Raw genomic sequence first — 12,066 nt, 5'->3', positions numbered from 1 at the left:
TGTTTATAATTTATTCCGTGGATTGTTCCTGAATAAAACAATAAGATTTAATAGCAAGGTGTATAACGGTGAAGGAGTGAAAGGATGTCGCAAAGTCTATTATTATTTTACTACTGGTTGAAAAGAACCGAAACTGTTGGTGCTGCTGTTACTAAAGTGGTTGTTGAGAAGGTGGCTTAATTGGTAACGTTGAGGTTGCAGTAATATTAATGATCGAGTCGAATCGAAATGTTTTATCGAAACGCCGCGAGCTTCTCGTAACGGATATTTGCTGTCGTTTTAGAAATTTGCATTGCAAGTGTGAGTACGCTTCTATGTGCAAATTTATTCTGGTTTGCCAGGTTTGTTATTAATGAACGTCCATTAACCTCGATTAATTTAAACGAGTTAATGAACTAATTTATTTTTAGGATGAAAAAACATTTTCCTTTAGATTAATTAATAAAGAAATATTTATCAATTTAAAGCTTAGGGAATGCAATAAACCATTCAGTTATACATAGTAATCAGAACTAGTATGATAAAAATGTCTTGAACGTTTTTTGGCGTTTCCGTTAGTAAGAAAAATCGATGAGGATGATGGCGGTCAACATTGCTTTCCTGAAAACAGCTCTTAGAACTCATTGACTAATTTTAGAAACACAATGTTTAGAAATTTGCGTGGATTAACGATGTTTGCTATGCTTAAGGCCCAACAATATCACTTTGAATAATGAAAACTGGAGGATGAAACTTAACCCATATCTTCCCAGTGTTCCATTATTGGAACGGTTAACTTATTAATATTTTTAACATATTTTCGAGAATGTTCATTATTTGTTCTTATACGTTGGTACTACCGGGATTGTTAGCTGTCAAATTCAATATTTGACGTTGTACGTTTCGCATCGACATTTGTAAAAAACAAGTTTAAAAACCGAAAGTTTCTTTCAAAATATGGATCGCCGTAAAAAGTAAGTATTTTCTATTTATATAACAAATAAATCTGATACCGTTCCGTTTTTGGAACAGTAGGATAATATGCCTGTGTAAAATATTCCAATTTGATCCTTTTATTTGGAGAATTCTGTTATTTTATTCTAGATTATCAGTAGGCGACATAATCACACTAATAGCAGAAAACGATGAACTGTTGAGTGGAGACATTTTTATAACACCACCTGATGGGGAAATAAGTGAAGAAGATAGTGGTGATGAAGAGTCAGTAAATATAAATCACTTATCCAGGGGTCAGTTGTTAGCAGAAGCCGAATATCGCGCTGCAATATCATCAAAAGGCGGAGTACAATATGTGAATGATGTCACGAATGAAAACGAATCATTTGAATTTTCAGTCGCTTCCGCTTCTACAGCAAAATCTCCAACAAAGAGAAGGCGAATCGATGTTACCAGGAAATGGAAGTTCATAGATATTCCGGAAAAAGAAGAAAAAGTAACTGAATATCCCTATTTTTTGGAAAACAGAAAATCCTGTGAACTGTTTCGAATTATTTTTTGATAGTAATGTTTATGAACTTTTGCGTTCGGAAACAGAAAGAAATGCTATTGAGAAAGGTAATCATGCATTTAGTGTTACAACGATTGAAATAAAGCATTTTATTGGAATCCTGTTGATGAGTGGATATAACAGTGTTGTCAGATACAAGATGTATTGGGAGAAAAGTATCGACTGCAACTATCAAGGAATTTCATCCCTTATGTCCCGAAATCGATTTGAAGAACTATTACGTTATTTTCACGTTGCTGACAATGCTAATCTTACTCAAGATGATAGGTTTGCGAAAGTTCGTCCACTTTGGGATTTGCTGAATAAAAGGTGGTTGAAATATTACCCTGGCGATAGAAACTTGAGTATCGACGAGTCAATGATTCCATACTATGGGAAGCATGGAGCTAAGCAACATATTCATGGAAAACCAATAAGGTTTGGTTATAAAACTTGGTCTATATGTACGCGTCTGGGTTATTTGATACACGGCGAACTTTATCAAGGAGCAAGCACCGGAAACACTCATCCAGAATTTGGTGTCGGTGGATCAGTTGTCTTAGACCTACTATCCAGACTACCTCCAGCTAACTATAGTTTATATATGGATAATTTTTTTACGTCTTTACCATTGCTGAACGAACTAAAGAAATTAGGTCATGATGCTACTGGAACAATTCGAGAAAATAGAGTGGAAAAAGCACCACTAAACGATAAGAAAGAAATGAAAAGAGGCAGCTACCATCAATGCACAAATGTATTATCTGGAATAACACTGGTCCGATACAACGATAATAATATCGTTAGGGTTGCATCCACCGAGTCCGGTGTCAGACCTATTGGTACCGTAAAGCGATACTGCAATAAACAAAAAAAAGCTGTCGACCAACCCTGTTGTATCGTCAATTATAATAAGTATATGGGTGGAGTTGATCGCTTAGATCAAAATGTGGGATGTTATAGAGTTGCGATTCGGCTGAAAAGATGGTACTGGCAGCTTCTGATGTTTCCATTGAATGTTTCAGTGAACAACGCCTTTCAACTTTACAAAATTTCTCCAGAATACAAAAATAATCGCCACGATCTTTTATCTTTTACAAGGTACATTGTGACTACATACTTTGTGTTGAAAGATACAACAAACTCAACATTACCCACAAAGATTCCAGTGCCTAAATCGTCTTTGGCAGTCATAAAAAGAGTTGCTGATAGTGTACGATTAGATGGCAGTAATCATTTCATTGGGAAACAAAATAAACAAAGTCGATGTGCACTGTGTCATAAGAACACCACAATGAAATGTATAAAATGTAGTGTTGCTTTGCATCATAAATGTTCAACTAATTTTCACACGAAATAACACCCGAATAGTAATAAGTTCATATGTATCTTTTAGTTTCAAGTATGGTGTTTATTGTTGAGGTATTAATTACTATAATAAAAGTTACAAAAAAAAGTTTTTCATTTAGTCTTACGTTTCGAACCGGGTAATATTATTTAATTCTAAAAATATAAAACTAAATGTCGTATACATTTTTTTTTGTTCACTACTGTATTTCTGAACGACGTAAGATGAACGGATGTAAATTTTATAAGAACCTGGCATATTTTTGTAGATCTGGGATAATATGGGTTAAGGATTGTTCATGCTTCATTTTAAACAACCTCTTTATATAAACCCAAATTTTCTGTTGTAACTGAAATAAAAAGCAAATAGTACTCAATAATCAATGTTCAGCGATAAATGAGAGTGCTAAACTTATATGAGTTTGATGGTTCTGTGCTCTGCTTATTTTATTGTATACAGTTTTATAGGTGGCTTTGTGCCGTCCGAGTTATCTGATGTGTGACCAGTATATTGATTTCAACAAAAAAATGAAATCCGTTTATGAACTAATTAATTTTTTATTAAATTTTTGTGTTTCCAGTGTCATTTTGGTGCAATTTTTATCCTTTGTAACTTAATTCAAGCATTATTTTTAAGAAAATACTGTTTTCTCGTAGTCTTTTTGAAACAATAGGCATGAATGGGACCATATACTTTCTCAGTAAAATCAATTAAATCAACATAAACTTTAACAATACATGTATTGGAATTATTTATTGTCCATTATCTTGTGTGGAAGTGAACAAAACAGGATTCATGCAGATTGACTTTACATTTTTGACAAGACTATCTTGTGTTCTTTTTACAGAAAGCACAGCGATTTTGTTTTTCTGTGCGGACAATCCAGAAATAAGATCGGATTTTTTCCAGTTTCTTTTTTTTCGGTAACTTCCTTTGTATTTCTGACTAAGGTTAGTTGTCACTATTTGACTCTTCGTCAGTGTCGCTATCACCAATTGTGAAAGTCCGTACTTGTTTTGTAATTTTCGCCATAGTTTCCGTTTGACGCTGTTGACCATACAGTTATTGATGTCGTTGCAGAAGTCTTCATTGCCGCTATCTTCGGCACTTTCAGCATCGTCATCTGGAGGAGTGGTAAAACATCAGCGGCCCAAAACTCCTCGTGTTCTATTACTTGAATGAGTTCTGCAGTTGAGAGGGGTCTGAAATTATTAAAAAATTTTATGGACCCGTTTAGCGCATAGTTCCAATGTTGGAACTTTTGGGAAAATAGTTTTTTTTTGTACTTATCGTATTTATTATTATACAGCCCGTTTCAGAGTAAGCGCCTTATTTTTTTTAGCCACACTATGGGTACTACTTTCAAAATATTTGGCAGTTATATGTTTTAGGACATTCTCTACACGATGGTGATACCAGATTTTCAATTGGACGAATTATTTCAAAATGGCTACTTTCAACTTTATTTTTTAAATGGAATGTCATAATTTTTTTTTATTGTTGAGATCCTAAAAACATTCTTTTTACGATAGTATTTCGTTTTTCTTAAAAATTCATCTTTCCCCATCAAAAAGCAAACTAACATTTTAATCTAGTAACTCGTGAATGTTTTACACTCGATGTTATTTTTGTCCAAATATCAAGTAGCGATAGACAAAAAAGAACAATTGAATTTTAATCTAGAAGTCAAACGTCAACCAATGGTATCAATCTATTGACTCCATTGAACGACGTTTCAATTTATGTATTGAAAAAGAAGGAAAACATTTCGAGTATTTTTTGTAAATACCTAATTTTTATTTGATGTAAATTTTTAATTTTGAGTTTCAAAAAGTAGATGTTTATTACAAAATAAAGTTTAATTGTTTCTTTTGTGTCAACGGCTATAAAAATAACATCGAGTAAAACATTCATGCGCTACTAGATTAAAATGTTAGTTTGCTTTTTGATGAGGAAAGACATGAATTTTTAAGAAAAATTATGGCATTCCATTTAAAAAAAAAAGTTGAAAGTCTGGTATCACCATCGTAATAAGGCGCTTACTCTGAAACAGGCTGTAGATGACATTTATGGAAATGTGTTGAGAATTGTTAGAGCAATAAACACAACGCAAAATAATAGATAATATTAGTTTAAAAATAGAGAATGTCATCTTTTACTAGCCATTTTTTACCAAAGAAATTTCCAACTTTTTCTACACATTAAAGGCACAATAATTCATTATCAACAAAGCATGGAGGGGACGTGGAGGGTTAAACGAAAAATTCACAAATTTTAATTAATCATTTAAAAAACATTATAAGAATCTAAAAGAAAGTCACAAATCCTTTCACTCCTTCTGCATCGCGATTACACATCTGTATATTTCTTCTTCATCGTCTTGTTTTATTCAGTAGCAGGCAGCACTCCACAAACGACTACAACGACTGTCTCTTATTGGCTAGTTTCTATCCGAGTTTGAACGACATAAAGAAAGAAATTCTTCACAACCGAGTTGTTGACTGTTTTTTGCTGCCACTCTTTCCAAACTCCTTTCTCTTCGTTCGCTTCGTAGTTTACATTTTAGCTTGATTGATATCCGTGTCTCGTATTAGTTATTTTTATTTACATTTTTAAAGTTTTATTTCAAACAATTTTTACTTCGTTTTCGTTTCGTTCTATTGATCCTCACCATATAAAAAAGGATTGTTTGCTTTCGGGTTTGATTGATTTCACACAACCGGAAATCCAATTGTCTTTTTTCTTTTCTTCTTTCTCGTTACCGAAGCGAATTTTAATCAATTTTTTTATTACGATTCTTTTTTTTTCTTTTAACTTTTCTGTTGGCTTTTTAAGATTCTCGTCTCTTTTTGGGTCCCAGCAATTACCGTAATGAATGTATTTCGCATTAATTAGCCGAAACCGCTTTTAAGTTTTTTTCTTTCTATTTTCTTCTTCTTTCTCTTCATCTTCCCTCTATGTTTTTCTTCTTTCTCTCGTTCTGTTTTCTCGTCAATTAGGACTGTGCGGATCTCATTCTGAGTCAAAGTCGCACCGATTTGCATAATGAGTCAATTACGTGCCGGGAACTGGTCGTTGTAGTATGTAGTGTAGTAGTAAAATAAGAGAGAGAGAGAGAGGGAGAGAAAAATAAAGATTCTGGGGGTTGATAAATTTTTTCCCCGTCCTGTTTTAAATCCTTAAGCTGACAGCCGAGATGTGTATAAAGTGATTTTTTTCCATGTTTTTGTATTAAAAGTGAATATGTACAAGGTTTTTTGTATCATTTTCTGTCAATTAGTTCTCATGATGCTCTGTAATAAATAGATAACCAAAAAGAGTAGTATTTGTAAACCGGTTGATGAAGATTTGCTTTTTTCTTGAATTTAAAATGTTTAAATGTTAAATTTTAATAATTCATAAGTAATATTTTATTATGATTTTCCCAATTTGTACTGATTTCCTATGTTACCATGGAAAGACATCAGCTTAACTTTTATAAACTATAAAATATACAGGGTGTCTCAGCGAGACCGGTCATTAGACGTTTCTGGGGTTCTGGCCAAACAAAAAATTTGAGAATGCAGACTTAAGTATTATCAATTACGTTCTCTTCATCTAAAATATTTTCAGATTTCTAGCACTTCCGGTTATACCGGAAGTCGCCACCAACTTTATTTTTTTAAATGGAACACCCTGTATATTTTTACATATTTGGATTTGTCTGTTTTCAAGGTTTATAAATAACTTTACTTTTTGCAATTTGATTCGGTCGTTCTCGAGTTATTCGAATTTTTCTAGAAAAATCTGCTCCAGCAGACATTTGTTCAAAAAATCAGAAAACACTCAATTTTTGGGATATCAATTTAGAATTGAGAACATGCTTAAGCAACATGATGGAGTATGTTTTGGTGCCGAGAACTGCGGTCTAGAACGTTTGATCACTTTACTATGGCACGTTAACTTTTCAAAATTTGGAAGTACCATAACTCATTTTTTTAAATGGCACCTCCCATATTTTATTTTTTAGTCGTCTTCGGTGTCTCATTCTACATCTTTTATATCCCATATGGCCCATACCTAATATTAATAGTTTGGGAGATAATTAGGGTTTTTTGAAAAATGCACACATATCATATGGATATTTAGCCTAGTGTGCCATGAAAAACAAGCCTTCTCAATGAGTTCTTGTCAAAGATTCACTTGTTTACGTCACTTGATGCATGTGAGCTAATAATTATCTGTTATGTCCCTTAATATTAGTACTGAAACGAGTTAAAATCGATAACAATAACGAAAGTAATATTTACACAAATCAAGAAATTATTAATTTATTTTTTTTGCATGAAAAGCGCGACAAAGTTCGTAGCATGATTCCCAGATCTTCTTTGGCAGCTCGAATTGAGGTGTTGGGACTGGGCTCGAAATAAGCCAAGGTATTCACCTCTTCCGTTGCATTATCTACTACATTTTTTGGTCACTTTAACACGTGATTAATTCGTCCAAAATGTACAAAATTTGCTTCTATTCCTCTAAATTTACCTTTTGTCATCGGAGATAAATGTGGATAATTTTCATTAAACATTCTGCAAGTTCTATTAAGAACTTTGTCGCACTTTTCGTGCACAAAAAATAAATTATGGATTTCTTCATTTGTATAAACATTATTTACGTTATTAATATCCATTTTAACGGGTTTTAGACTCACAAGCATCAAACAATCTAAATTAGACTTTGACGTTTATCAATAAGTCATTAAACATTTGTTTTCCATGGCACACTAGGTTAATATCCATATGATATGTGAGCATTTTTCAAACAACCCTATTTATTTCTCAAACTATTAATGTTAGGCATAGGACATATGGAATATAAAAGATGTAAAATGAGACGCCGAAGACGACTAAGTAATAAAATATGGGGGGTGCCATTTAAAAAAATGAAGTTATGGTGCTTCCAAATTTCGAAAAGTTAACGCATCATAGTAAAGTGACCAAACGATCTAGACAACCGTTCTCGGCATCAAAACATACTCCATCATGTTGTTTAAGCATGTTGTGAATCCTAAATTGATATCTCAAAAATTGAGTGTTCTATGATTTTTTGAACAAATGTGCGCTGGAGCAAATTTTTCTAGAAAAATTTGAATAACTCGAGAATTGCTAGTTCAAATTGCAAAAAGTAAAGTTATTTATACTTAAACCTTCAAAACAGACAAATCCAAATACCGTATTTTCTCGAATCTTATCCGCACTCGAATCTAATCCGCACCCCGATTTTAAAAATGCTTAGTGGTAAAAATATTTAGTTTGCGAATGTAATCCGCATCTTTCTTTGAGCAATTCGACAACAGCAAAACGATGCGATGCTTGTTGTTAACCATGAATATATATTTTTTCTGTTGACTGACGCTGATGTACCTAAAGAAACCTTGCTTACGGCGAGTTTTTATTAGACTAGACTTTAAATTTACCAAGCCACAAAAAATTGGAAAATAAATATAATTTTAAAAATAAATAGTAACGCCTAGCACGAATGCCGTTCATATACTGCCCTCGTAGTAGCTCGAACGTGGTGTGTGCTTAATTATACATATAATAGCGTAATTATAAAAAAAAAGTAGCAAAAATCTAAAAGGTTCTTCTATACAGCAAAGTTTAAAGAGATGTTATTAAGTTAGCGTTAAGGAAATCGAAAAGCTGGTACAATTTTTGCTGTTAATGAGAGTAACGTTGCGGCTGTTGCGGAAAGACAAGGTAGCTATTGCAGACTGTTAGGCATCGTGCAAAAAATTTACCGGGCCAAAGGAGAGACGATTTCATGAAATTGACGAGGCGGTTTTCTAGTTCTCTCAAGAAAAACGATAGAAGGGACTAAAAAATGTTTAATACTAGCAAAGGTTGGACTGTGGGATTTATGCGCCGAATGGTGTTATCGTTGAGGCGCAGAACTAAAATTTCCCAAAAGCTCCTAATGATTTTCAAGAAAATTTCAATTTGTCTCAAACTGTAAATGTCAACGAAATGGTAGTATATCTGGATATGCCACCCAATTACACACTGGAAAGCAGAGGTGTGTGGGAAATTTCTTTATAAACGTGTGATTGCGAAAAATTGCGCATAACATTGATGCTAGCAGTAACAAGTGATAAGGAAAAATTGCTGTCATTAGTAATATTGAGAAAAAAACCATTCTGAAATCTGAAAGACTTCCCGAATGACGTCCTAGTTAGGGCACAACAAAAAGGATGGATAATGAAAAAGCTGATGATGGAATGATTAAGACAAGTATGGCGTCTTAGACCAGGAGGATTATTAAATAAAGATATTAATTAATCATAGACTGATAGCCTATGGTTTAGACTTCTTGTCATAATAATAATACCTGGTGGAATAACATCCATACTACAATCTGTGTATGTATATGTATATTAACAAACTCGAGAATTAACAAAACCGGGAGCAATTAAAGGAGCTTCTGAACTTGCTCAGTGAGTGTAGGCGACATGGAAAACGTTCCCTGAAAACAATATTATAATATCATTTACGAAGTTTTGTATAATCCGAATTGATCTGTATTGATCCGAAGATGACGTAATATGGGAAGAAAATGATACATAAAAATGTAAATATCGTTCTAAAACCCTTAATAAAGTGTTATTGTTATAATGTTGCCAAATTGCAACTATACGACTGCGAATCTAATCCGCACCCGATTGTAATCCGCATTTGATTTTAGAGCACATAAAATTTGTAAAAAAGGTGCGGATTACATTCGAGAAAATACGGTATGTAAAAATGTACAGGTGTTCCATTTAAAAAAATAAAGTAGGTAGCGACTTCCGGTATAACCGGAAGTGCTAGAAATCTGAAAATATTTTAGATTTTAGACTTAAGTCTGCATTCTCAAATTTTTTGTTTGGCCAAAACCCCAGAAACGTCTAATGACCGGTCTCGCTGAGACACCCTGTATTTACTTGGTTTACTTATATAATTACTAAATGTTGTTTTCCTAAGAATGAGTTTCAATTTATCTTGATTTACATGAGAACCATTGATATATGCAATTAATTAATCCCATTTATTCAGAAAAAAAAAATAATATTCAGTTCCGGTTCGCTAGCTTTACAAAAGAAATGTAACACCGCCTGTTTACTAAATGAAGTAAAGGTCCAACGACGTCCTTCCTCGGGGGCATTATTTTATCCATGTCCCACACCGATTAATTAATATGCAACAACAGTAACGAGTGTTACGACATTCGATTAACAATCAACGAACAAAGAAAAGAGAATTGAAAAAAAAAGAAATAACAGTTTTTCTTTTTAATTATTAAATTGTTAAAAATTGTTTCCCATGATACTTCAAGTTCTGTTATCTTTTATTTATGTTTTTTTCTGAATTCAATAAACGTTAAGATTATTTTGAAAGCTGTTTAAGCTTAAAATTATTTTCCCACTGGCAAGAAAATAATTTTCAAGTGATTCCACTTAACAAAATGAATAAAGTACTCGTTTTCAAGTACATTTTAAGTTTGCTTATTTTGTAGAAACCCTTTTTTGGGAAATTAACTAACTGAAACTCAAGCGGGAATTCTTCTATTCCTTTGGGACAACGACGATCTCTTCGAAAACGATCCGCATTAATTACGGCCGGACAATAGGGGGGCCCGTTTCGCCTTTAAGAGTAGTAGCACAGCCCGGCGGTGCTGTGATGTGCACGTGACTGTCCGCAAACGGTGGTTTTGTCCCTTTGTACAGAAAGAATCCCAATAATTCCACGACATCGTGCTGCTACCGTAACTGCTTCTTCTGTATCCATTGAAACGATTTAAAAAAGGAAATCCAATTGTATTATTATTAAAAACAGTTTGAGAAGAATGTACATTTAAATCAATTTAATTATAACTATTTATTTTGCCTTTAAAATAAGTTCACCCCACATTAAATTTATTAACGTTAAAACGATCTCATTATTTGTTGGTTTGTTTTCAACTTGCTAAAGTTGAAACCGTGGTGGACCGTATTACGGACCTTTTGTATACCTATAGTAACCCAGGCTCGTATTTAAACAAAGCCGACGACGGCCACCAAAGAATCGTGACCGGAGCCTTCGTTATTATTGTCTCCTGGGGCCGTAAATACGACGCGACGACCGCAGGGCGAGGAGCGAAAAATTTTACACGAAAGGGGCCTTCTCGTTAGCGGCCCGGTCACGTACCACCCACCCGACGTCGGCGTCGGTGCGTTGATTGTACCTGGGGAAAACGACAATGGTACGAAAGAGGTGGAGAATGAACAACATTAGGAGTAAAACGTCTTTTTGGTGTTGCCGTTGTGCATCGAAATCACCCTAAATCAGAATTGAATTGTAATGCTAATTAATGTTTTCTCATTCATTACATTACATTACATTACATAGAATACATATCGGGTAGGCGGACCAACCAACCTTGCACCGCGACCCTAAGGATCTATTGTACCCCGATAGATATCGTTATCAAATTTCACCGTGCAGTCCAATGCTCTTAACGAACATTAATACCTTGCTCGGCGAAAGGTCATTCAGATCTTTTGAGGAGATAAACTGCGACCCAAAAATCGAGAATCTGATACGGTTAACGGCAGGGCAGTGGCATAAAACATGCTCAACCGTTTCTGCTTCCTCCGCACATAGTCGGCATTCAACATCGTCGGCTAAACCCAACAAGTTGAGGTGTGCTTTTAATCGGCAGTGCCCAGTAAAAACACCCATTAGAACTTTTATGCTACTACGGGCAAGTCCTAAAATATTCCCGGGTCTCATTCCAGGAGAACTGGTCCACAGTAGGCGAAGTCTCTCTTCAGCCCACAGTCCAATCCTATATTTAGCCATCGCAAATGATACACCAACTGCTGGTTCCGGTCCCACAAACGCTTCAGCGCTGCCATCTCGTGCTAGCTTATCTGCCGCTTCATTGCCAGCAACCCCAGAGTGACCTGGGACCCAAATCAGAGAGACTCTGTTATCACAACTCATTGTGTTTAATGTTCTCTTACAATCATTAACCAGAGCCGACACCGTTTTCACGGCTTGCAGCGCCTGGAGAGCGGCTTGACTGTCTGAGAAAATTCGTACTGTCATGTTCTTCACCCCTCTTTCAAGAAGGATTTTAGTACCCATGTCAATAGCAAATACTTCCGCCTGGAATACAGTACAGTACGTACCCAGGCTGTAGGCTTGCTTAATTCGAGGTGTCTGGCAGTATACTCCTG

At 34.6% G+C, this 12,066-nt stretch overlaps 2 protein-coding genes across 2 annotated transcripts in view; both read left to right on the top strand.

The window, feature by feature from the left end:
* Positions 1–12,066, top strand: part of LOC111416873 (neurogenic locus Notch protein) — an 81,170-nt gene that overhangs the window by 27,551 nt on the left and 41,553 nt on the right. The gene's annotated exons all lie outside the window — the stretch shown is intronic.
* LOC111418050 (piggyBac transposable element-derived protein 3-like) lies at positions 888–2,900 on the top strand. The gene is made up of 2 exons (XM_071195361.1): positions 888–953; positions 1,084–2,900. The coding sequence occupies exon 2, from the start codon at positions 1,614–1,616 to the stop codon at positions 2,844–2,846; it is 1,233 nt and encodes a 410-aa protein (XP_071051462.1). The 5' UTR covers positions 888–953; positions 1,084–1,613; the 3' UTR covers positions 2,847–2,900.

Source organism: Onthophagus taurus, chromosome 3, assembly GCF_036711975.1.
Source record: "Onthophagus taurus isolate NC chromosome 3, IU_Otau_3.0, whole genome shotgun sequence".
NCBI lineage: Eukaryota > Metazoa > Arthropoda > Insecta > Coleoptera > Scarabaeidae > Onthophagus > Onthophagus taurus.
Note: the sequence above shows the minus strand (reverse complement) of the source record. Positions and strands in the feature narration are given on the sequence as shown.

Bases quoted from the DNA above. Each gene is read 5' to 3' on its own strand.
- LOC111418050 (XM_071195361.1), top strand. From the start codon at position 1,614: ATGAGTGGATATAACAGTGTTGTCAGATACAAGATGTATTGGGAGAAA.